We start from the raw sequence: 26,792 nt of genomic DNA on the forward strand, positions 1-26,792 counted from the left end.
CACACACACATACACACCCCACCCCTACCTTTTATCTGTCCATGGACTTCCTAATAGAGCACTTCAGAATAGAGCTAAAGGGCTATAGTATTTGCATACTCTAGCCATCAAACAATAATACCTGGAAGAAATGTGTTTTTTGTTTTTTAAATTTTCACTACATTCTTCTGTTTCTCTGCTCTTTCATTTCCCTGCTGGGACACTTACATTCTGCAGGTGTTTGGTGATGGTGACACTGGGAAGCCTGCAACCAAAGTACATGCCTTTGACCAGAAGGGTCCAACCCGTGACCCTTCAGTCCACAGGCTGATGCTCAAACCACTGAGAAAACCCAGCTAGGGTTGTACTCTCTTTTCTTAGTCATTCTTTTTCCTTTCATTTTACTTTGAAAACCAAATCCTATGAGGAGAGTCCAAAATGAAGCAAGAGAGAAAGAGAGAGAGAGAGAGAGAGAGAGAGAGAGAGAGAGAGAGAGAGAGAGAGAGAGAGAGTGAGAGAGAGAGACACCAAAAATGAGAACCCCAGGTCAGAAAGCACTCAGATGGTTACTAGGGAAGAGCAGAAAATGTGCTAGCCATAGCCATGAGTCTTCAGGGCTGGGTGAGCTGTAGAGGACAAGAGATTATAGACATCACTCATTCATAGGGTTTCCAGGAATCGGAGTCCACTCAATAGCACCCAACACACACTCTTTCATTTGCCATACAATTGTAAGTATAATTTTATGGAAATAAATGTGCTTAATGTCATTATTATATATAATGTCATTGGAAAATATTGGTGCATTCTGTTTAACAGAATAAAAGTTACCCTCAGACCTGCTCACAATCAAGTTTCTTGTTAGATTTGCATTACATGCCCTTGGGTGGGGAAATGCTGTAAGGGTATACAATGAGTTGGCATAAGACGAGGTGCAGCTCAGCATCCCCAAACTACGGGTGAATAGAGTTAACGCAATTTCCTATGTTATGGAACCTGTAATTCACTACAGAGGATTAAATCAACTCATATTAGATATAAATGCAGTCACCTCTGAGTTGGTACAAATCCTAAACTCCAATGCACAGTGAGTTTAAAACATCATGAACTGGCAGAATCCTCCCTATGGCTACGAAATGCAATGTGCTTCTAGATTTTGGCCGGGTTTTGCTTTACCTCAGGCCTTAATGAAAATGTTTATTTCTGATCCCAGTCATCTGGATGTGGGGGTCAGAAGATAAGAACATAAGTTTTGGGGGCTGGACATTAAGCCTACTTACCATGGTTCTTCTATTGAAAACCACTTTGTACACATCTCCCTCAATTCTTTAGCATCTGCTTCTGATTTTCTGCTGTATTTCAGGCAGTTCTCCTAAAATCAGCTGCCTCTCAGATCTTAGAAGGACTTTAATGAGCATGTGATTCATGTTACATCTAACACTGTTTTCATCTTGAGGATCTGAACTATGCCTTTGGTTGAGATGCACCAGGAACTTCCATTCTAGACTTTCCAGTGCTTCTCAAGCTTTGATGTGTATAGGAATCATGTGGGAATGTTGATAAAATTCAGGTTCTGACCCAGTAGGTGTGGAATGGGACTTGAAATTCTGCATTTCTAACAAGCTTGCCAATGATACTAAATCTTTTGTTCATGAAGAATACTTTAAGAATAAGGTAGACATTTTTGTTCATAAGGACCCATCCAAGTTAATAGGAGATATCTGATGGCTCGAGTGAAGATAGACCTTATAGATAATGGTAGTGCATGGTTACCAATTGCCAGTCACATTCTGCTTATGAATCTGTCTTTCCTCTCCACAAATGTCCCTCTGGAGAGAAGCACAGGCATATTTGCCACATTTTCTCATACATTCATCTCTTATTAGTTTTAAAGTTAAGGTATTCATTGCATTATAGTAATACCTTCAGCACACTTCACCATCATCAGATATTTTATAAGCTTGCTCATCTAGGATTTGCCCAGTTTCCAAGATTTTATATTAGAAGCAAAAATAAGTGCCAAACTAAAAGTAAAATGCCAGAAGATGAGGAAGAATAGAGAGAGGTTACTCAAAGCTGAGAAGGCACAATTTACCAATTGTAGAATTGCTTCTAAATGTTTAAGGTCAGGCCCAACAGTCTTACACGTATAAGTAAGATGCTGAATCATCAGGCAAAATAAAGGTCATTATACTTGGATTGACAAGGAAGGGGGTTATAATACATTTGAGAATGATGTTCATCCACAGCCACTGTGACAATAAACAGAAGAAAATAGAAGATATGAGAGGAAATGTCTATAACGTGGAACATTGATTCATGTGGGACAATCACATGCCCAGGTTAGAGCACAACAATGAAGCAATGTGCTACTTTGGGTCCAAATGATTCCTTTGAAAATAGCTCTCCTTTATGGGAAAGATGAGTTGGTTTCCAAAATTATGCGTTTGAAGGAAAAGGGGTAATATGTTCAAAGAGCCTAAAGTGCTGTTTTTAGGTACCTTTGATTAAAAGCCTCCTGCACAACTTAGTCATCCAAACAGCTGGGCTGAAATTTTGTTAAGAAAACGCGTTTTGTCATCTGCACAGGAAGTCCTTACCTAATGGGGGAAATATGCAATGACAAAGCACCAAGCAGTTGTGTGGTTCTGACACACAGGAATGTTTGCATAGATGTGCATCCTCACATCCATGGAGTGTGTCAGCCTTTCTTTGCACAGGAACTATCTTTCCTCGGGTTTGTTAGAGACATAATTGACAATGTTGTATGACTGCCTAAAATTACCATTGAGGTTACTCAGAAAAGGAATGTTCTAAAGTCAGTAATCCAAGAGAAGAACAAAACTTCCGCTACAATTATACTGGAAATACTTAGAAGAGGTCAAACAAATCTAAATTTACTATTTAGGGGATATAATCAATTTAAACACTGCCAAGGAAGGCCAGGAAACCAGACTTCATCTTTCCTATGGTTTCATGATAATCCATTGTCTGGATTTATGTAGTTAAATAATAAATTTAACCTTCCATTACACCCTGAGAACCCTTATTTATAGTATGGAGATATTATTGAGGAATAGTTAGTCCCAATAACATCTTAGCCCTCCATTTCTTGCTTCCACTTTATCTCTGGGGCAGCACTCTGCAATAGACTAAAACATTAGCTGTAGTGGAATGATTCCCAGGTTATTGTTCTGTCATTTTACTGAGTTGTGAGGTCTTGGCCTAACTGGCAGATTGTATGTGGCCCATCCCACAGTAAGATGCCTTTTAAAACAGTTTCAAAAAATATCAAGTTTGGACACGACGACTTTGATCAGCCTCCCTCAGTTTAACAACCTCAGGTTGGGATACACATGTGGGCCTCTGACGTCGCACTGCTGCACTTCACCATCAGGCACACTACTAACTCGAGAAGAAGCAATTTTATCGTCTCAGGAAAGCTACCCAATAGCTTAATTTATGGTGCAAAAGTCCTAGAAACCATACCATTTGACATTGGTCTTGAACATAGCTAAAGTTTAATTTGTAATCACTATTTAAACATAGACTATGAGTTTTGAAAAATTTTAGGCATGAATTATATGCTGTATGTATATAATATATATTTATGCATATGTATATAAAAGAAGTCCATAATCTTTTCATCTATATGCATGTATATGGACATGGACAGTACATACATGTGTGTATTATATATAATATGTTTGTGAAGAAGGACTATATTCCACTGACTTTTGATTGTTGGTAACAAAGGTTCAAAGCATAAATTGGTTGAAGTAGATTAAAAATAAAGGTGGTAAAAGATATTGTTTTATTTTATTTTTTTGCTACAATGATGCAAAGAAGGTGTTCCTTTCCACATGTTTAACCTAGGTACTTTGGACAAAGTTAAAATGAACTCTCTTCTCTCCATTAGTCTTTCCTACCTTTGTTTCTTCCTAGTAAAAACTGATAAAAATCCTGAACAAAGACAAATAACTGGCTCAGATCGGAGTGGAACAGAGAGCAACCCCTCCTAATCACTGACCAGCTCTAGACCTTGGTCCGGGGTGTGCTTTTCCTCTATGTCAGTGAGGAGAATGATAAATGATAAGCACCTCACAGGTCTACTTGGAGGATTAATGATAGGAATGTACGGTCCAAACTTCTGGTGCATAAATGACACTCACTTCAGAAAGAGTCAAAGTTTCATTTAACGCCAATCTGGTGCCTTTCCTGGATTTGGGTAAATTGAGAATAACGGGGACATTTTCCTCATAGTTATACTGAAATGTATATATCTACTCGGTCACCTAGTACAACACATAAATATATAAATCAATAAAGCTTTCAGAAATACATCGTTTGGGTCTGGAGCAAAGGAAATGACAATTTTTCTTGCTGAATGGTCTTTCACTCACTGTTAGGGTTGATCACTTAATCTCGGAAAAATCCAGAAAATTCAACAGCTACAGCTCTCACCTACACCCTAATTCCGTTCGCTGGGGTCTGTATGGCTCTTTGTGTCCCTCTGCAATCTGTTCCACCTGCACCTTAATAGGTGGTCAAGTCATAGCTGGTCCCAAAACTTCACTCTGGAATGTTCTGGCCTTTTAGGCTCAAAAAGAAAGTGTTTAGATTTAATGGTTTTATGGCCCATCAAATCCTGTGTGGTAGCCTCTAATTGCATCCAGGGGCAGACATTTCTTTTAAAATCTTTTTCCCCCCCTTCTTTTGACAGTTTAATAAGTATTTGCTAATATGCTGAGCATTCCTGGAACACATTAGGTGGGGCTGCCTGGTTCTCTATTTGAGGTCCCAGCACTCCCTCATGTGGCACCTGTCCATATAACAAGTCAGGAGCAAAAGGATACTTGGCTGCTGAATCCCCTTTTATCTCTTTCTTTTTGACTTCCATGTTTAAACGGAGCAAAAAGAGCTAATGTAAAGGATCATCTAAAATGTATTGCAGCCACTGAGCATAAAGGCAGAGATAATGTCCCAAAAGCCACGGTGACTAATGGGCTCTGCTTATCTTGCAAGGTGGAAATGTAACATAATGAGACCACTCCTTTTATATGCTACTAGCATTTATGTTTATTATTGCTATTTCCTTCGATATGTTAATTATTTGTAGAAATGATTTGATAATCATCCCTGAAGTTTATGTGAATGATAAAACTTTAAACATCAAAATCCAGTCTTGTAAGTTCCAGATGAATGTGCCTTTATGAGTAGAAGCCTTTCTATGACTGCCTAAATGTAACAATTGTCAGTTATCAAAACACTGACTAAATCATCTAACTGCAGTAAATCCCTGAATCATCGCACAATGCAGGGCAACTGCTCTCCACTCACGGTTTCCCAGCTGTTTTCCTTCTATCTTAAGAGTTTAAAATATTTGTTTGTCTAAGATTCAAGGCCCTTTATTTTATGTTTCTGAACTTTGTACAAGCTCATCTTTTCTAACGAGTTTCATAGTCTTTGGCTTGCTTCATGCTTTCAAAACGAAAGGGATAAGTCTATAAAAATGGAACGTTTGCAGTTAATATTTCAAGATTATGGCATAGAGCTTGCCTTAGGCTTGTTGCTGCAGTTAACGACATTTGGAAATATCAGTAACTGACCAGGGTATTATCGACAGCATCGCCTATGTGATCAATAAGCTTGAGCACAGCATTGAACTTCTTTGCAAGCCTCTGTTTCCACACCCACAGACTGTCAGAGAAATATCCTTGCATGTTTGGGCTCACACATTTTCAGATGGTGGTCAGGGAGAGATGCGTTAATACATTCACATTGCCTGGCACACGTTCATTGCTATCATGTTTGGCCACAGCCTTTGAAGCATGGCTTTTTAAATGTATGTGGCATTTATTAAACACCTATCTGAGTTTTCAGGAAGATCCAGAGATAAATGCCTATCCGCTTGCTCTTCTCTAGCCCAAGAATGCAGCTGTGAAACTGAAAACCAGAGGCATACAGCCCTCTGTCCGCGATCTGTGTTCTCTGGGCTGGCATGGGAGGTAGACGGCAGAGGATAGAGGTGGGACATCAGAAATATAAGGAAGTCCGGTTTTCTAATTTGAAAGGCCTTTCTTTTTGCATTTGATAGAATGTTAAATGACATTTGCAGCAACCTGGATGGAATTGGAGAACATTATGCTGAGTGAAAGAAGCCAGTCAATGAAAAAAAACACCACATGATCTCACTCATTTATGGATAATAAGGAACATTCTAAACTGATGAACAAAAAGATAGATATAGAGACAGTAAAGCAACAAACAGACTGTCAAATTACAGCGGGGAGGGTAGGAGGTATGGGGGAGATAAGAGATCAACGAAGGACTTGCATGCATGCATATAAGCTTAACCAATGGACACAAAACTCTGGGGAGGGAGGGCATGTATTGGGGTGGGGAGGGGATTGGTAAGATATGTACACATATAATAACTTAATAAGAAAATGAAAGAGAAAAAAAATGTTAAATGAGCACAAAACTATTACATACTGAAAAAAATGAGAAAGATGACCCACTGTTGGGAATTTTTTGTTTTTGAGTTTTCTCTTTGTGGAGTTTTTTTTTCCTTTGTGTTTGTCTCAGCAGCAGAACTTGCTTAGAGCACTGCTCTTTTGAACTGCAACATGCAATCTAGTGACCTTGCTTCCCTGAGGTCCTTGGGTGCAAGCCCAGCCTCCTTCAGACCCTGATCTTGCTTAAGCAGCTCACTCTATCACTGAGGTAACATAATCCTAGAGAGTGAAAAGGACCTGCCACAAGAAGTGAAACTAGTTAGCGGTGAATTTCCACATAAATCAGATGTCCCAGCTGGGCAGCCCAAGGGACAGTTGTAGCCCACAAAAGTATTTGCTTTGGCCCACACATTGTTGCCCCAAACAGTGTTTTAGAGAGTTTTGATTTATCTGCCAACATTAAAAAAAAAAAAAAAAAAAAAAAAAAAAAAAAAAAAAAAAAAAAAAGCCAGGAGATTGCACATAAAAATCAAGGTTTCTGGCTTCTCTTAAAATTTTTGAAGATTGGGAACTCCACATCCTCACTCCCTTGGGTGAGCAATTGGCTAGCCCCACGCCAAGGCTGCCGCCTTTTGATAGAACCTGCAATCTCAGGTTTGCTGATCTCCACCATGGAGCTTGCATTGTTGTTTTCTTACCCTCCTGCCTCTTTGGATATTTATATTATCAGGCTGGCCCTTACAGCTGTTTTTTGAGGTCCCTGCATAAAGCTTAACAAACAAAAATATCTTCAGCTAAGTAAAAAGAGCTACTTTCATTCCCACTAAGGGGTAAACAGGGTGTACTTTTCTGAGAGTGTTTTTCATGTGCAGACAAGAAAGATTTGGGAGACTCTGAACTCTTAGGGGCAAATAAAAAGTGCACCACTTTTGGGGAAGCTTTCCCTAGCATTTATCTCATGTGATCCTCACAAGGACCCTGAAAGGTAAGAGCTGTTATTCAACTAGGGCTGCCAGATACAGCAAATAAACAAACAGGACACGCGATCATAAGTGATTTGCTGTTTATCTGAAATTTACATAGCCGTTGCCATTTTGAAAATGACAAAAAGAGTCACTCTACACTAGGGGTGTCGAACTCAATCAGAGAAGGGGCCAAAATCTAAAATCCAGCCTAAATCGCGGGCCGAATGGTTTACTGAACAGTCATAAACTGTCATTGTGATGGAAACGCAGCGGAGTGCAGTGATGACAGCGCGGTGCGGGCCACATTGCAAGGCCTGGCGGGACGGATTTGGCCCGCGGGCCTTGTGTTTGACACATGTGCTCTACACCTACACAGCCAGGTAAGAAAGGAGAGCTCTATTCTGTAGTGCCCTACAGTGGTGAGAAGAAAGGCCAAAAGCCCTCTAGCAGGGCTTTTTGAAGAAGTCTGAAGAGCCACTTCCCATTCACTCACTACCTTCCCATCCCTCTCTGTTTCCTACTCCATCAATCACTTGCGATTATTCCCAGGAAAAAAAAAACACTCGTACTCACATATTTGGGAAGATGAGACTATGGTACCATGGCTACTTCCAGAATTTTCTGGAAGCCCATTTTAATTATGCAAGCCAGGCCATTTTCTGGGGATTTGGATGAGCCTCACCTATACTTACTGGTCAGGCTGTAGGGGATCCTTTCTCCAGAGAGAGTTAGTTGCTCACTAACTCATATCCCTTGAAAGTGGCCCCGACTTCCTCTTGTGAAGGGCCAAGGCCTTGGAAACAGGAAAACTGATTTTGAATTAGGTAATTAAGAGTGTGAGGGAAAAGAAAATCCTCTGTATAACTTCCACAGATTTCACACACTCCCCAAGGATCAGGCTTGCTCGATAAGATTTCCATATTTTAAAACAATTGAGTAAATCAAATATCAGCTTCATCAATTTTCAGAGTTTTGAAAAAGAAAGTAATTTCTTCCAAATATGCATGTTCTTACACTCTTACTTCACTTTGCTTGAGGCTAAAGATAATCTCCAGTTAGCCCCTGTCTTGGTTTGCATCCTTCCAGAAGCCAACAATGAGACAAAGATGTGAGCGCCAGTCTTTTTTCTGGGAATCATCGCAAGTGAGTTCATGGAGTAGGAAATACAGAGGGATGGGAAGGTAGTGAATGAATGGGATGTTAATGAGCAGGTAACTTCTGAAGGCAATTGTGTCCCAATTCCATGGGGGAGCACTGGGCAACAGTATTAGAAAATGTGTCAGGTACTCTAATCAAAGAAAGATGGGGTCTTTCAATAACTCCTCTGCATCTTTGGCTGAGGGATCCTTCCCACTCACCCACCTATCCTGATATTTCTCATTCAGCTGCCAGAAAAAAATGGCAGGGGAAAACTTTCAGGTTCTGATACAAATGGTAACTAACAAGGGAATAGGTCCAGGCACCAAGGGCATCTGCTCCAGGCACACCTCCTTTCCTCCCAAGGCACCTGTCTATCCCACACCCCAAACCTACCAACCAAGGAACACTCTTTGTTATGAGCTGATCTCCATTGGCTTTCAGAATTAAACTAAACATTAAAGAGACCATCAACCCATGGAATTGGAATATAGAGGAAAACTGTATGAATGTTTAAATACTCCAGGGAGGGTTCTACTACAAATCTGGAAGATAAACCGGGATATCACTGCCCAGACAAGAACCTGGTCCACGGTCTTAGATTCTCCAGGGCACCATGTGTAACCTTCATTGCTAATCCCTCTGCATTCTCATGTCAGCACAGCACATCTTTGTTCTACCTACTCCACCTTATCCTGATGTCTATCAAGCATCTCACTCTCTTGTGAGGAGGGAGAGGGGGTTAGAATGCACTTAAAGTTTAGAAGACAATAATTGACAAATAAGCAGGCTTGCCCTCATGACGTCTTATGGTGTGTTGTTGTTTTTTTCTTCTGGAAATTAAAGGTAGCACATGTAGTCAGGAGCCCAGACTCAAACCAAACTGCCTGGGTCTGAATCCCATCTTTATCGTTTATGAGTTGTGAGTAATCCTGGGGAAATTATTCATCTGCTGTGTAAAATGGGCTTAATAATAGTACTACTACTTTGGGCTGCTCCAAGGATTCCATGCTTTAATACTTGTACCTAGAATAGTACCTAGGATGTGCTCATTGCTTGATAGGTGTCTGATAAAAAATATAAAGGAATCCTACAATAGATAACAAACATGTCTTGTGATTAGTGCCAGGAGGAAATAGTGTTGGATAAAATAGTCCTACTTACACTATCAAATTATAGTTTCAAAGTAAGTTTTTTGTTTTTTTTTTCTCATTTTTCTTTCCACACCAAAAATAAGAAGCACTGATCTTGAACCCATCAGAAATGAGGTGAAGAATAAGTCTTGCCACTGACCAGCTATGAAAACCTGTTTTCTCTGGGATTCTAGCTGTTTGCCTACATCTTGGGGATGTATCAAGCATCAAATAAAGTAATATATATATTCCTAATATGCAAATAGGCCAAAGTGCAGAACAACCAAACAACAGGTCACTATGGTGTATGCTGACCACCAAGGGGTGCGTGGGGAACATAGCGGACATTGGCAGCAGGCAGAAGAGTGCAGAACATGGCAGACATCGGCCATGGGAGGATGGTGGAGCAGGTGAGCGGGGTGTGCCTGACCAAGGCTGGGTGCCAGTCGCTGTCATTGGGGCAAGACTCTGGTGGTTACTAAAAATTCTTGCTCCCCTGTGCCAAGCATTCGCACCTGCTGCCACTGCCAGTCCCACTCACACCCACTGCCAGCACCAGAGCCCCACTCGCACCCACTGCTGGAGTGCGGTGCTGGCCTTGATCACTCAGTGCCATCAGCAGGTGTGAGTGGCAGCTGCCAACCCCTATTGCCCCTCAAGTCTTCTCCACCTCCCCCTGCTCCTGAGGGGTGATCGAGGCAGCAGCCACCCCTCGCATCCACTGCTGGAGCCTGCCCCAATTGCTCCGTGCCATCAGTGGGTGCAAGCGGGGCCAGCGCTATCAGTGAATGAGAGTGGCAGTGGCAGGAGCAAGGCTGCTGGCAAACAGGGGACCAAGGGCCAGAGTGGGAAGGGCCAGGCAGGGGCGCAGAGGATGGGCCAAGATCTGTCCCTGAGCCCACGGCAGCCTTGCGGCCCACAGTTCCTTTCAAGGCGCACGAATTCGTGCACTGGGCCCCTGGTAGATAAATATCTTGCAGGCTCTCGGGTGTCTTACAAAGTGAGCTCTGCTTACTGCCTTCTTTTACTTCTCCTGCTTCTTTTCCATTTTCTTCAGGATCCCTTTTCCATTTTCCCTCCATTTTTATCATTCTCTCTTATAAAATAATTCAAGGAATTTTTTTAGACCAAAACTAAGAGGACTATAAAGTCAGGAGTAATCTTATCAGCCACAGGTAATCTCTTGTAAAGAGTAATCAGCCTTCTTAGTCTTTAAAAATAAATGTAGCCAAAACTGGTTTGGCTCAGTGGATAGAGCATCGACCTGAAGACTGAAAGGTCCCAGTTTTGATTCCAGTCAAGGGCATGTACCTTGGTTGCAGGCACATCCCCGGGGGGGTGTACAAGAGGCAGCTGATCCATGTTTCTCTCTCATGAATTTTTCTAACTCTATCCCTCTCTGTAAAAAAAAAAATAAATAAATAAATAAATAAATAATCAATCAATAAGTAAATGTATTTTAGGCCCTTACTATTGTTTATAGCTGCCTTTTAAAATTTCTTTTAGGGTCACATTTTTTATGTCACTACACTTTATGATATGACTTAAAAAAAAAACTATCCCATTTTTAATGCACCCTCTTTTTTGCAACTTATTTCCAATTATGGGGCATTTGGGTGTTTTTCTCCAAATTTCCTCCTATTAAAAATAATAGGGGCATGAACATCCTTGGAGAAATGTCTTTCCTCAAAATCAATACCATTTCCTTGGAATTCTTAGGAGAGAATTGACAATATCACATATAATTTATATTTCTTAAATTCTGATATACAGTGCCAAATTTTTTTTCTAGAGTGATGGTTTCACTTTAGCCTCTTTTCAAGAGTATTGAAAAATGCACATTTTCCTTCTAATTTCATCAAAAATTATAATCTTCAAATAGTAATTTGATATTCAGAAAATAAGATATGTGGTTACAATTTACATTTATTTATTTGTGAAATTAAAAATGTTCATATGTTCATTGGCCATTTTTATGTCTCTGTGAATTTCCTATTTATGTCATTTTCTATTTATATCATTTAACCTATCTTGTGCTAGACATTATTTTACTTCTTCAAATATAAGGGCTCTTTACACAGAAAGGACATTAACCCTTTGCAGTGTCACATACTTTTTTTTAAGTTTGCCATTTGTTTTCATTTTTATAGAAATATTAGAGCATGGGAGTTTCTATTTTTTATGTGGCTTTGTTTGCTTTGATTTTAATGGTTGGTGTCTATGGCATGCTTGGGAAGGCCTCTGCTATCCCAACTTTAAATAGACATATATCCACTTAGTATTTCCCCCTTCCGCCCCACCTCCCTTTTTTTCTTCTCCCTGCCCATATTTCAGAATTGCCATAGACAAACGGCAGAGCCCCAAGGCCACTTATCTGTGTGTGATCCTAGCTCCAGGCTCAGACCTAAGTGTGTCCAGTACAACCTCACTGTGTTATGCTGAATTCTGTGAAAGACATTCCAAGGAGGGAAAGGAATCCACAAGATCTTTGATTCTTAGAACTAAAATGCGTTAAAATAGCATTTTGTTCCTGCTCTTCAAACATGAATTACCTGCCCTGCTTAACATTAAAAAAAAAAAAGTCAGAATTCATTACCAACTTTATATGAGTTTCTAAAGCAGAATATGGGGGGATTAATCATTGTGCATACCTTCTCAAATGTTCATAGTTGCTGGAAGACTGGGAAGTTAATAAATTAGCCCTAATAAGAAATTTCTTTACATCATATTTGAATCTCTTATTACTCCCTCCTCTTAAGGCAGTTGGAAATACTCTATTTTTACCATTGGAAAAAAAAAAAAGGTCCCAAATCATAGCAGAAAACAACCCATCAGGTCACTGCATTTGCTCTTTCATTGTGAGAATCTCATGGGTTTGAAGAAAAGGTAGCTAGGAAGTTGAATCCCATCTCTGCCACTACCTAACTGCATGACCCAGGGTGAGTCGATTGATTTCTCAGACCTCCATTTTCTGGTATGTTGATATTAATACTCACAATATACTAGTAACTAAGAGTAATTGAGTCACAGCTCCATGCCAGGCATTGTTTTAAGCATTTTACACATGTCACCCAAGGAGGCAGCTACTATTTTCATCCCCATGTGACAGCTGATAAAACCAAAGCACAAAGAGCATGTTGCCCAGAGTCACACAGTAGAAAGTTAGAACACAATGTGCAAGATCATTTGATGGCAGAGTGATGAGCTCCATGTTTGTGACCGTAAACACATTCAGGGAAGTGTTTGGTCAGTGCCTACGGAGAAGAGAGTTCCTTTGGCTTGACCTTCTTCCTACCTCGCACAGTTGCAAGCTCCCCCTCCACGTGAGCCATGCACTGCATGGCCGTAGCCCCCACGCATATTGGCATGCTGACTCTCTGTCCTAAAACAGAAGTCGACAGGTCTATTTCAGCAACATTCCGGAGCATCCGTGGATACAGCTTCCATCTAGAATTAAGAGAAAAATAGTTTTAGAATTTCAAAAGCATAACTAGAGCTTTGACATTATGTGTTAGTTAAAAAGAGAACATTTTCTTCTATTGAAGCAAATTACAGAGCGAAAGGAAAGGGGACAATTGGGATGTCTGTGAAGATGGAAAGTTAGAATTAAGATAATAACGGATTCCTCAAGCCATTGATCCCAGTGAGGTACATTTGCCCACTTGCCCATTTGAGTGTAAAGTTTTGTGAGCTTTGATAAATGTATGGTCATAATAACTGCAAGAACAATCAAGATTTACAACAGTTTACCATCCTGAAATATTTCCCCGTTTCCTTTTGTAGTGAAATCCTCCCCTTACCCATGCCTAAACAACCACTAATTTTTTTTTTTGTCCCTATAGTTTTACTTTGCAAGAATGGTGTATAAATAGAATCATACAGTAGTCTGCGATCCTGGCTTCTTTGACTTAGCATAATGCATTTGAGATTCAGTCATATTGCTATAGGCATCAGTAGATTGTTCCTTTTGGTTGGTGAATAATATTCTGTAGTAAGAAGATTATACCATTTGTTTATCCATTCTCTTGATAAAAGACATTTAGGATGTTTAGAATTTGGTACAATTATAAATAAAGTCATAAGGAACATTCACTTAATTTTTTTGGGTGAACATAGCTTTCATTTCACTCCCTCCAAGCCTTCTGAAGATGGTACAGAAAGGCATGAAAGTCAGGTTATAGTTTAAGAAGATGGGCTGTGGCTACTCTCATATACAATGTGTGTGGGTTTTTCCAAAATCTCTTTTTTTAAATATGTGTTTATTGATATCAGAGAGAGGAGGTAAGGAAAGGGAAAGATAGATAGAAACATCAATGATGAGAGAGGATCATTGATTGGCTGCCTCCTGCACACCCCCTACTGGGGATGGAGCTGGCAACCCAGGCATGGGCCCTGTCCAAAAATTGAGCCGAGACCTCCTGGTTCATAAGTTAAGGCCCAACCACTGAGCCATACCAGCCAGGCTTTTTTCAAAATCTTTAAGCTGAATTCTGTATCCGCTGAAGTATGCTAATGAGAGGAAATTTTTTTTTAGTTTAAAATTGAGTGTTTTCTTCAAAAATATCATGTGGCAGAGATTGGAGTTTTTGACTCAAATAAATGTTGACTGCTGAACATTATCTTAAATAACTTCTTCTGTGATTGTTTTGTGTTGCAATAAAAATACCAACAACCAAAAACCAAAATGTCACTAGTGAAATTTACAGAAGAGGTACTTGTCTTTTTCTCTTGGCAAAATTTATATCTCTCATTTGTTCAAGATTATTTTATTCATCATTAGTAACTGATTTCAAAGGAAGAAAACACAGCCCTGTTCTAATGAGCTCAAAGACAATAGTGTGAGTACACAGGCATCCATACCAACCAGCGCTTACCTTTCATTACCTAGATCTACCTCTGCTCCCAGGGAGATCGAGGATTTTAGTCAATAGAGTGAAGTGTGATTTAGTAATGGACTAACCAAAATAAATTGAACCTCCATGGTCTTAAGTGAAGCCTACTTCCTATAGCGGAAGGAGAAATTCCGCCTTCATGTTGCTTTGAGAAATAGCTAACGGGTTTGTAATCCTACCCTCCAACCCTCCCTCACTTAATGAAGTGAAAACATCCAGTCCCTGCAAAGCATAATAAAGAAGTTTTACTGTGCGATTTCTCTGCATCCCTTTGAACATTGCGATTTTTGGTCACAATGCAACACAAGCACGGCTGCTGGAAACCTTTTCTTCTCCGCTGACCCTCTCAGCACGATTCTTTGATCTCCATTTTGAAGTGGGGAGAGGAGGATAGAAGCCTTGAAGAGAGTTTTTATTACCCATCATCTCTATGCGTATTATTTGAGGGAGAGAAAAGGATTTTAATAGCAGCCACTGCAGTGCAGGCCTTGGGAGGCATTCATATTTACTTAGAGCTGAGAGAACAATAGGAGCTTTTATGAAGTGCACACATAGAGCTGCAGGGCATCAGGTGTGTGTGTGTGTGTGTGCGCGCGCGCAACCATCAACGGGCAGAGGGGCATTTTCAATTGTCCAATTCTTCCTTGAAAGGCGAAGTCCAATTCTATCTCAGGCAGTAGCTTTACCCTTGTCCACATGGTGGCGCAGTCACTTTAATAACTGTGTGTTCCCGCTTCCCTACACATTATTTTTCTGTTCTGAGGATGACATTAGAGAGACTTGTGAACCAAGGCACCAAATGCAATTCCTAGACAAAATTAGATTAAAAGGCAATGGAGTGGGAAAATGTATGCTCTCAAAAAAGTCCTCCACATTTTGATATTTTCCAAAGAGCAATTGCAATTAACTTTGTCAGTTTCAATAACTTTGCAAGCCCTACCAACCCCCATCCTCAATTGAAGTGATTCCCCCACTAAAACAAACAAACAAACAAACAAACAAACAAAAAACCTTACATAAAATAGGAGTTTCCCTGAAAGGTTTGGCTCAGTGGATAGAGTGTCAGCCTGCGGACTGAAGGGTCCAGGGTTTGGTTCCCATCAAGGGCATGTACCTTGGTTGCAGACACATCCCCAGTGGGGGATGTTCAGGAGGCAGCTGGTCGATATCATTTCATCTATCTCATATCTCTCATCTAACTCTCTATCCCTCTCCCTTCCTCTCTGTAAAAAAAAAAAAAAAAAAAAAAAAAATCAATGAAATATATTTAAAATAAATAAATAGATAAATAAATAGGAGTTGACCATAACCTTGGACTGCACTCTTCTGAGACCTTCACTTTGGAAAAACTATGTGAATATTGACAAAACAATCTAACAAACTGAATAATAAACCTTTTTTAAAGGGTAGGGAGAGATGCCTGAGTAAAGGAAGTAGGGTAAAGGTGAGGAATCTTTTAACGGGGCTTTTGACCCATATTTCACATCCAACAAGGGCCTCAAATTTATTAAAAAATCAGCTGACGTGCAGATTTGAATCTATTGAAGGAAAATAGTTATATGCTGTTACTGAATCCCACCAACTGAACAGAGTGAATTAATGTTTTGTAAATCCTGTAAGATAATCCTATTGCATTCTAATTTCAACTCTAAGCATTTAGAACGTAATATCCTATATAATAAAAGGTTAATATGCAAATTGGTGGAATTTCTGGGAACAACCAGTCACTCTAATGCTCACTGACCATCGAGGGCAGACGCTCAATGCAGGAGCTGTCCCCTGGTGATCAGTGTGCTCCCATGGGGGGAGCACCACTCAGCCAGAAGCCTCCACAGCAATCGGACATCCCCCAAGGGCTCCAGGACTGCGAGAGCACAGGCTAAGCTAAGGGACCCTCTCCCTCCCTGAGTGCATGAATTTCATGCACTGGGCCTCAGTATATATATAAAACATATCACAATTTTTATAACTTTATTGTTTACCATTCATTTTTTAATACCTTCTGAAGTCCTTGAATCTCCTTCAATTGGTGAATGATGTGTGTGTGTGTGTGTGTGTGTGTGTGTGTGTGTGTGTGTGTTTGTCAACACTTTTCTGGATAAGGAAACCACAGCTTTGGGGTAGAGGGGGGAAGTAGAAGGGAGAGGGAAAGGAGGGAGGAAAGAAAGGGGAGGAGAAAATAGAGTTGGGATATGAAATTCTTTCCATGTGAATCCTCAAAAATAAGAGACAATTAGCTGCTTTTTATCGTGCAAGAGCAAAAAACAACATACCCAATTTTGCAAACTAGCTAAATGATTCTGTGACATTTATGCCTTATGAAAAAATATTGAAAATGCCACTGGTAAGTTTATGTTGCTACTCAAGTATTAAAGAGAGAATGATATAATGTTTACCATCTGTTATTTTAAAGTATCAATCAGTGATGCAAAAAAGAACGAGAATAGCTTCCTTTTCTAATATCATGAAACTTCTAAATGCCAAAATTGTAGAGTTACTTTCCACCAGTGTTAATTTCACAAGAAGACATAAAGTATATGCAGATCATGGTTAAGAAAGATACACTGAGTGAATGTGTAAAAGAATCAAATTACTGTTCTTTTTCAAATGAACTCCAATGGGGTCAGACCATGTAGGATGTAGCAAGCTGACGTCTACTCTGTCCTTGTCCTGTTTGCAATAGAAAACACTGTTTTGAGTAGTTCTATCTATTTGCCTTTATGTGTCCTTTTGTTGGTGTTGGGTGGCACAATAATATTAGAGTCCCAAGTCTTACCCAGAAATTTCTCCAAGCAACTGCTGGGTCACATACGTGGCACATGTCCCCAGAACTTCAAAATGTGGTTTTCAGAGCTAAGTGCAGAAAGATAAAAGCTGTCACTGAGAATGACCCTTGGTTGTACTTGTGGGAGAGGGAGATGTAAAAATGTCATAAATGCCTTTAAAGTACCCTGCTATTGTGTCACAACAGGCTACGATGTGAGGCCTGGTTGTCTTGTAGTCTTCATTTAAATCAGAATGAGAGATTTCAAACTGATTCCCTTCATCCCAGGAACCCAAAGCCACCACAACCCTGGCAGAAAAATCTAGTCTTAATTTCACATGATCAGCTCAATACAGGAAGAGGGATGAAGGGTCACCCATTCAGTTACACAACAAAAGAGGAACTGAGATGTTAGATAGGCAATGGTCTCTAACGTTCATTGCAAAAAAAAAACTCCTCAAGTGATTGATAATAAAATCCTCCACAGAAAGTGGATTGCATATATCCTAGAGGCCCCTTGCAGGAAGTTTCCTGCAATAGGGTTTCCTGCTGTGGTCTCTGCTGCCCCACCTGCTTCTCTCTCTTCTCCCTGCCTCGACTGCTTTTCTTCCTTTTCCACCACCCCGCTTGCTTGCTTCTCTGCAACTTCACTCCCTTCTTCAGTGCTTGGCTTCTTTCTATTCTGTCCTCAGTCTTTTCTCTGGCCTGGATAGGCAAATTAACCACTATCTTTGTTTGGTTGATTTGCATATTCGCCCTGATTGGTTGATGGGCGTAGCATATGGGTGTAGTGAAGGTACAGCCAATTTGCATGCTTCTCTTTTATTAGAGTGGATACACTGGGTGTTCAGAGATCATAATAATCTGGCCACTCAATGTATATATCTATCCATTTTTTCCCTTTCAAGGTTGAACAGAAGAGAACAATCCTGGTTTGTGGAAAAGGTAGCAGAGCAAACTCATTCCTAGTATCTCTGTCCTGTCCCTAAACCAACCCTTCAGCATACACACAGGCTGGGAAGACTCAGGGGGACAGAGAACTACATGGTTCACACAAGCGGTGAGGTTCAGATCAGAGCTTGGAAGCACTGCACACAGCCTTTTACGGCTCACACAGTTTCTGGAATTCCTAGGGCTGCAGAGGGGGTCCGTCTGCTTTGCTGCACACCTTGGCTCCCTCTTGAAGGCTACCATGGGGCCAACTGTTTTGGGTCCATTCTACACCCATGCAACCCACCAGCATTATGGAGGCCAGGCCCATATGTGTCCATTGGAATGTAAGATCCCCTGGACAGGAACTTTCTCTGTCTGGCTCATCGCTCTGTCCTCAGCATTTAATACAGTCTAGCCAATCAAGGTTCCTAATAAGTGTTCATAGATTATTTAACTAGCATGGGTTGAGGGGAGATATAGGCAGAGGAAGGCTGTACATAAATGGAATAGGTGGTCCCCTGACATTGTGCCTTGCCGTGGTCAGCAAACTGCAGCTCGTGAGCCACATGTGGCTCTTTGGCCCCTTGAGTGTGGCTCTTCCACAAAATACCATGGCCTGGGCGAGTCTATTTTGAAGAAGTGGCGTTAGGAGACATTTAAGTTTTAAAAATTTGGCTCTCAAAAGAAATTTCAATCGTTGTACTGTTGCTATTTGGCTCTGTTGACTAATGAGTTTGCCGGCCACTGCCTTAAGGAATGCTAACAGGCACCAACTCCATAAGCCTAACAAGGGCCTGGCCTTTCCTTGGTTAAAGTGACCTATTGGGTTAAGGTGTTGTCTTCAGGAGATGACTAATAAGCAAACTACATTACCTGGTCAACAGAGTTGACATGGGCCCAGGAAGGGCCATCTTCCAAGAGCAGAAAACTAAAAGGGCAAAAGTATTAATGATTGAAAAACACACAGAACTGTAAGCCCCTCCTCTACTCTTAGCCAACTTTTCCCTCCCCACACTCTTCCAACATTTTTTCAGCTCATTTGGTTTCAAGGGAAGATCTGAAATAAAGTCAAGGCTGCCAAAGGTTTGGGGGAGGCCCCAACGTGCAACCCATTCTCAGGCTCCTGCACTGATTTGCAGGTGAATCTGTCCTGCTTGCTAGGGAGCACCTTGGTTAGAATGGTCTCATTCCTCCTCATTTATACATGAAGAAGTGAATTTGAGTGATTTTGCTCTAGACTAAAGAAATAAAAAAATCAAGAAGAAAGGCAGATTCTTTCCCCTGGATATTTTTTCCCTTTTCTATTTAATTTATCGCCATCAATGAGCACCCGCGACACTCGTTGGCTTTACTAAAGGCTCTCATGTAAAATGGATGAGCCTGAGAGAGTGTGTATTCAGAGCTCTTCTCCCCTCCTGGAGCAAATAAACCATTTTTGTAACTGTCGAGAGATAAAACACTCCTTTAAAGTTATTTTCCTTTCTGTTTTTATTATGAGCAGAAAACATAAACCATGACACCCACCATCCTGTGCTTTGAAATATGAAAGTTAAGGGAAAACGGACTTGGGAAGAGAGAGATGAAGCTCTTTGGAGCAGAGATGAAACAGCAAAGTTGAAAGATGAATGCTCCATAGACAAAATGAAATCTAAAGTGAAAGTTTAGACAACAGTCATCAACATGAATGATAAGAGGCAAGCCAGCAGGATGGGAACATTTGAGACAAATGTTCTGGCTCAACCAGGGAAGATGATTATCTTGCATTTAATGTCTTTCCTACACCGTGAGCAGACTCTCACAGTCCTACTCAGAGAAAAAGACAATGGGGCAATCACAATTCAGTGCTGCTCTTTTACACAAAGTTAAATCAGTTATCCACATAATTCCAAGTGGGGAAACTTAAAGTTGGCTTTCAGTCAATCATTCAATATTCTCAGGCTTAGAATAGTTTAAAATAATGTAAAAGCCCAAGGTTTCTCCAAATCCCAAGATTTTCCCCTTCTCTATTAAGCATAGACAAATAATTCCACGTCATCGACATTAAAACTAGGGGAACTTATTTTTGGAAGAATGCCTTTGTGTAATTTTAAAATGTGATTTAAAAATAAATGTGTTTTCTTACCTGGAAAATGCCGCCATATTATCAGCGAGGGTTTCCTGATCATTTGCCCCAGACCTATAATAGTCATAGATAGACTTAGGAAGAATTGACTTAGCATGTTGTTCATAATCGCTGATACAAACTAGCCGGGTGAACATCTTCACCGGTTATTGCAAGCCCAAGGTTGGTTTTATTTGTTTTCCCGTGTTGCCTTCTACATCTTGACAATTCTGTTATTTGTCAATGATTAATAGACTTTTTTCCAAAGTTCAGATTTAGTTCACTGGGGTTACATTAAGTGAGCAAACATATGCTTAGACTTTGAAATTTCATTTGAAACAATCAGCCAAAGAAGAGCAATGCCTGTCCTAAGCCATGAGAAATGGGGGTTAGAGAGCAGCAATTTCTCTCACATTAAAAAGGCAGAGGAATGAGTTTAAAAAAATCAACAACTTAGAGCTAACTACTTGCATGAACCTGCACTTGGCTTGGCTCAGTTCTACTATGGGTGCTTCCTCCACACAGTGTGTGCCTTTGCTCCTTCCTTGGTCCCCAGAATGGATGGCCATTCATGTTCCTGCCACATGTGGATCGCACACATATCATGTGAAAAAAGAGCTGATGTAACAAGTGGGACCTCCAGGAAACACAAATGTCCACTCAATCTGAAATGTGGCTGATTATGAACATTCGGCTTTAAGAAGGAACCTGAAGGTCAGACACATGGCTAATTCTTACAAATTCTTACCTCGCTCTGGAGTGGTTGTAAGGAGGTGCTATTCTTAAGGACCCTGTGGTCAGTCTAGGATTCCAGTTAGTCATGGAACACCCGGCGAACTCTCACACTGATCAGACAAAATTCACAAAGCAGTGGCTTTGACGTCAGTCGGTCCAGGGTTTCAGTCTAGGAGCCTCCAATTAAAGCCAGCAATTCAGCAGTTGCAGTCCATCTGCAGGCAAACTGGCCCCTGGCAACGTAAGACAGAAACGTTCAAACCTGTAGAGAATTTTGATGAGTTTCACTGAGCCAAACTGACGACAATCACCAGGAAGCAAGCTCTCAAGGGATTGAGAAAATGCTCCAGAGAGTGGCAGTTTTGCATCTTATTTTGTACATCACAACCCAAGGAAGAGGCCTGAGGAAGGTTACATGAGATCCACTGGTGCTAAGTTAGCGGGTAGGAGAAAGAAAAGCTGGGAAACCTCTGGGATTGGATACAAAGTAAAATGGAGAGATGTATTCCTTGTACATTGGTGGATATAGGAGAGTTAGCAGCTAACATTTACAGCGCATAGAGGTGGTATGCAAGGGGCAAGATAACGAAAGGTTCAGTCCCCACATTGCTTAATTGATCTCTTAGTGGAGAGAACTGAAAGTAGTGGTTGGAAGTTAGAACAGTTTTTGTTCATTGCATATGTAAATACCTCACATTGTTTTAGAGACAATACCTTCTGTAAAACTCCTCTCTAGGCCTCAGTGAAGTTGAAACTGCAGAACCAGCTCAACATGGTCCTATTCTGTTTCACACAAGATACTGAGTTGCCTTTCAGAGACAATGGGCCAAAACTGCCAGCCATGCAACCAAAGCATGCACAGAGGAGAGGACTTGGACCACCAGCTGCACTCGGAACCAAAATTGCACCTCCCGCTCATCAGAACCAAAGGACCAGGTCAGGACCTGAATTTGAACACAGGAACCCTTTCAGAAGGAAAGGGTGCCTTGTGCAGGAAGATCCGAGGCTGAAACCTTTAGCATATCCTCCTAGCTAATAAAGATAATAATGCAAATTGACTGTCATGCTGTAACAAGGTGGCTGCACACACAGCAGAGCTGGGGTTCCCATAACACAGTGTTTCCCAAACTTCTCTCATGATGAGAATCACCTGGTGGAGTTGTTAAACTACAGATTCCTGAATCCCACTAAGAAGTGCTAAACTAGAATTTTTGGGAACATACGGGTAAAATTGTATACTTAACTTAGTGCTCTGTCTTAGAGCACTAAAAATTCTAGCTTAGCACTTCTTAGTTGGGATTCAGGAATATGTATTTTAACAACTCCACCAGATGATTCTCATCATGAGAGAAGTTTGGGAAACACTGCATAACACCACAAGGCTGGGCCCACAGCAGATGCCTACGTAGTTCTCATAACGAGCCTTAATGAGCAATCAGCAGGGACCTGAGGCTGCATGGTGATGGGCCAGGGCAGGGGACCTGAGACTGTGCCCCCTGCTTGGTGGAGCTTGACAGGGGACTTCAGGCTGCATCCCCCATCTGGCGGAGCTTGTTGGAGGATCTCAGGCCAGACTCCTCACCCCAGCATTGGGCCAGGGGACCTGAGGCCCCACCCCACACAATGGCGCTGGGCAGTGGGACTTGAGGCTGTATCCCCCAACTGTTGGGGCTTGACAGGAGACTTCAAGCCTCACACCCTGCCCTGGTTCCAGGCCAGAGTACCTGAGGCTGCACCCCCCACCCGGAGGGCTTGATGGGGGTGGACTGGCTGGGTCTGGATATTGCCCAATGGGGGTGAGGCCGGCTGGATCTAGGTCTAGAGTAATTTCAAGGTGCACGTGGGTGGGCGGGGACTTGACTCTGGTTCCTGTGGTGCACCCCAGACTCTGACAGGAGGAAGATTTTCATGTGCATTTTACTGATTGTCTTTCATCTCCGACACTTCTATTATAGAGAAAGGGCAAATAGCAATATTAAAATATTTCCTCTAATTAATTCCTTTTTAATGTGCATGAATTTCGTTAACCCAATCACCATAAACGGCCAACTTCCAACCTTCTCCAATCAAAATGTGCACTGCCACCCTGGCTCGTTTGGTTCAATGCCTAGAGCATCTGCGTATGGACTGAAAGGTCCCTGGTTTAATTCTGGTCAAGGGTACATTCCCGGGGTTGTGGGCTCAATCCCCAGTAGGGGGCATGCAGGAGGCAGCCAATCAATTATTCTCTCACATCATGGATGTTTCTAGCTCTCTCTCCCTCTCCCTTCCTCTCTGAATCAATAAAAAATATATTTAAAAATCAAACAAACAAACCCGTTGATTCAATAACTTTGGGGAGTTTGGGTTTTAAGCAATAGCTTTCTGTTCTCCTTGGTCGGTGCCCTGCAAATTAAGCAGTTTTAATTTCTCCATAGCAAACCTGATGTTCTGTGTTTGGCTTTGCTGTGCATGAGGTGGGAAAACCTTCGTTCTGGATGGTTCAGCTTAATAACAAAATGAGATGCAGAGGACATAACACATCCAAACAAGTCCAGGCCTTGTTCAAGCCACTAGAGTCTGCATTTGCCAGCCCTGGCCCCAACCCCTCCACCCATCAATTTCAGAAGCAGGATGTCTGAGAATGCCAATGCAGCCAATGCAATGGCATCTGCTGGATTTGAGCACTCTCCTTCCCAGTGGCCAAAAGAATAGGAATTGTTTTACACGAGACTTAACTGTTTTACACCTAATTTATGCCCAGTCCTACCTAATATCCCAATAAGATGCTTCACCACATGCACATCCTTTGGATATTTTCTAAACCACGTAACTCTTCCCCTGCCTTCATCCCAAGGGAAACGCAAGTGTGAGCCAGAACGAAGCAGTGAGAACTCCACATCCTTAAGGGATTTTCGCTCTCATTTGTCTTAAGATGTAATTCGGAATATCGCTCGGAGAAGGTCTTCTTTTCTGTTTTTATCCTTTTCAGAGGCTTTTCTTTTTCAATGATGTGTAAGATTGGTAAAATCTTAATTATCTCCATCATTCTAAGCACTAAAAGGGGCTGTTTACAACTTGATAAGCACCAATATCTGAACCACCAGGAAATCCTGGACAGGCACAGAGAGTGCCTCTTATAGGGTAAACTTATCTCACTGTGACTTTACTTTTCGCTTTCTTGATAACTAGTGACTTTGATCACCTTTTAATATGTTTACTGGCCTTTTAATTTTCCACTTTTTGAAATGCTTGGTCATGTTTTTGGCCATTTTTTTGTATTTGAGTTTTTATTGTTATTGACTGGGAGAGTTGTGATTTTTTTTTTTTTTTTACAGATACTTTGTGGTTATACATGTAAAAGGCACATTTTTACTAACTTCTTGACTTTCACTCACATACAAATAATGCCAATGTCAACCCCAAAGCTGCATGATTAAAAGCATATGGTTAGCCCTAACTAGTTTGGCTCAATGGATACAGCATCAGCCTGTGGACTCAAGGGTCCCAGGTTCAATTCCGGTCAAGGGCATGTACCTTGGTTGTGGGGAGTGTGCAGGAGGCAGCTGATAGATGTTTCTCTCTCATCTATGTTTTTTACTCTCTATCCCTCTCCCTTCCTCTCTGTAAAAAAATCAATAAAATATATTTTTTAAAAAGCATGTGGTTAGTCTCCATTTTCTTTCTTTCCCTTCCTTCCTCAGTCTCTTTCTTTTTCTCTCCCTCCCTGTCTCCCTTCCTTTCTTTCTCTTTGTTTTTACCTTTAATTTAGTTTCCTTTTCATTGGTCATCTTCTTTTCTTTCCTCTTCCTCCCCCTCCTCTTATTTTCCCTCTTTTCTCCCCCCTCCTGTTCTAAGTAGAACCAAGGCCTGGACAGCAAGTTGCCTCTCACTGGATTTTTTGCTGGTTCACCCACTGAATGTGTCCCCCGTGAGCTCTTGGCTTTAAGCTGGGATGAAAGGGTATGCAAGTGTTACAGACTGCTGAAAGCCCCCCTCTTTCATGCTGTGCCACAGGGCAGGATTTTGCAAGCTGTCTCCTGGGAGTGTCCTGAAGATATTGAGGAAGGGTGCAAGGAGTTCGCTTGTGTTTCTTTAGGACCTTGAGTTAACATCCTTTTGAGGATCCCCTTGAAAGTGATATGGTTTGCCTTCTGTTCCCCCCAAGACTCTTGAGGCTATTTAAATGGAGCTCCAATAAAGGGTGCAAAACATGCCCTTGGGAGGGAGAGGGGGAGAAAGAGCTTTAGGATTCTGCCTAATGCTCTCCCCTGGTATTTGGCCTGTTTATTCCATACTGTTTTAGGGACATTTTGATGCCTTTAGAAACATGTGTGTTATACTTAAAATAACTGTAAAGTACTTCAGCAGGATGATTTGAATTGACGTATTTTGGATCACTCAGTATGAATACAGGTGACTAATCATTGGATCACTAAGGACTGGTCACGAATGACTGTTTCGGTTTTGTTTTATCCTACTGTCCCAGACCTAGTATGTGGCAACAGTGGTTTTCCTTGGAGGAAGTACAATTCCCCCCATGTGCTTTCACTGGTCGTGCGGTCCTTCAGGTTCCCATCTTTATATGGGAGTCTCTAAGGCTTTGCCACCTCACCCCATGTAGCTATAAACTCCAATACTCTCAGGGGACAGGGCTAAGTAGATGTCCTTTGGACAACCTTTGGCTTCAGGATCATTTACCAGCCTGATGGGCTTTTGCTTGGTTTTTAAGTTTCTTGCATGTTTTTTTGTTGGGGGTGGGTGAGGGTGGTATGTTTATTTATTTACCTATTTGGCTTTCTTGAGAATAGCCATTAGTTTCTTGTGCATTTCAGCAACACATTATAAAATATGCTTTTCAAATTTTATCTCTCGTCTGTAGGTGTTTTATGACATTTTTTAGTAAACCTAATCCACAGCATTTTCAAAAACTGAAGTCTATGCTTTTTCTTTCATCATGGGTCTTCTATCCTACGGAAATTAAATTTTATAATGGAGTCAAATTTATCAGTAGTTTTAGTGGTGGCTTGGGCTCTTTAGTCTTATTTAGGAAATCCTCCAAAGGTCATAAAGGCATTCTCCATCTGGAACTGATCTGCATGCCCTGCGGTAGTCATTATTGCTCTTCAGCAAAGAGGTCTCTTTGTCTTCCAGACCCGCCTCAGGATTGTGTGCCCTGATTTGCTTGTGGTAAGGTTGGGGCATGAGACCTGTTCTGGCCAGAGAACTATGGGTGGAAGTATAATGTGTCACTTCTGGGACAGAGAACTTAATTGCAGACTGAGACTGTCTGGGGCTCTCTCTTCCTCTCCAACAATAACTAGCAACATTCCAAATAGTGGCTCCTCCATCACCCTGAGCTCCAAACATGAGCATGAGCCTCGAGCCAGTTCAAAATGGCTCAGTAGTGTAAGCAAGAATAAACCTTCGTCATTTTAAGACACTAAAATTTTGAAGATTGTATTACTGCAGAATAATCTAACTTAAAAAATTATATTAGAGAAAGAAAAAAAATGTTGGGTGTTTTTGTTAAGGGGTAAGTGGTAGGAAAACTTTTGTCAAAGGCAAGAAGGATGAAAATTCATGCCTTGCAGTGGCAAAACCATTGCTATTCATGTCATTTGCAATAACTTGGAAGGCAGATCGTGTACTTAATGAACATGTAGCCCTAAGGGAAGGAACTTGAAAGCAAAGTATGTAGCATGAGTCGGCTACT

General features: G+C 41.2%; 1 protein-coding gene across 2 annotated transcripts in view; it reads right to left on the reverse strand.

Annotated features, from left to right (window-relative positions):
• HAO1 (hydroxyacid oxidase 1) overlaps positions 1–20,576 on the reverse strand; it is a 57,143-nt gene extending 36,567 nt beyond the window's left edge. The window contains exons 1-2 of one of the 2 annotated variants that reach the window (XM_036418133.2): positions 20,384–20,576; positions 12,968–13,119 (exon numbers count right to left, since the gene is read on the reverse strand). In XM_036418133.2, coding sequence (XP_036274026.1) covers positions 12,968–13,119; positions 20,384–20,520 — 289 coding nt within the window. In that variant the 5' untranslated portion in view covers positions 20,521–20,576. The remainder of the gene's footprint in view (positions 1–12,967; positions 13,120–20,383) is intronic. The other variant, XM_045574536.1, reaches the window with a different exon arrangement.
• Positions 20,577–26,792: the final 6,216 nt, after the last annotated feature.

This window comes from Pipistrellus kuhlii, unplaced genomic scaffold (assembly GCF_014108245.1).
Source record: "Pipistrellus kuhlii isolate mPipKuh1 unplaced genomic scaffold, mPipKuh1.p scaffold_m20_p_6, whole genome shotgun sequence".
NCBI classification, from domain to species: domain Eukaryota; kingdom Metazoa; phylum Chordata; class Mammalia; order Chiroptera; family Vespertilionidae; genus Pipistrellus; species Pipistrellus kuhlii.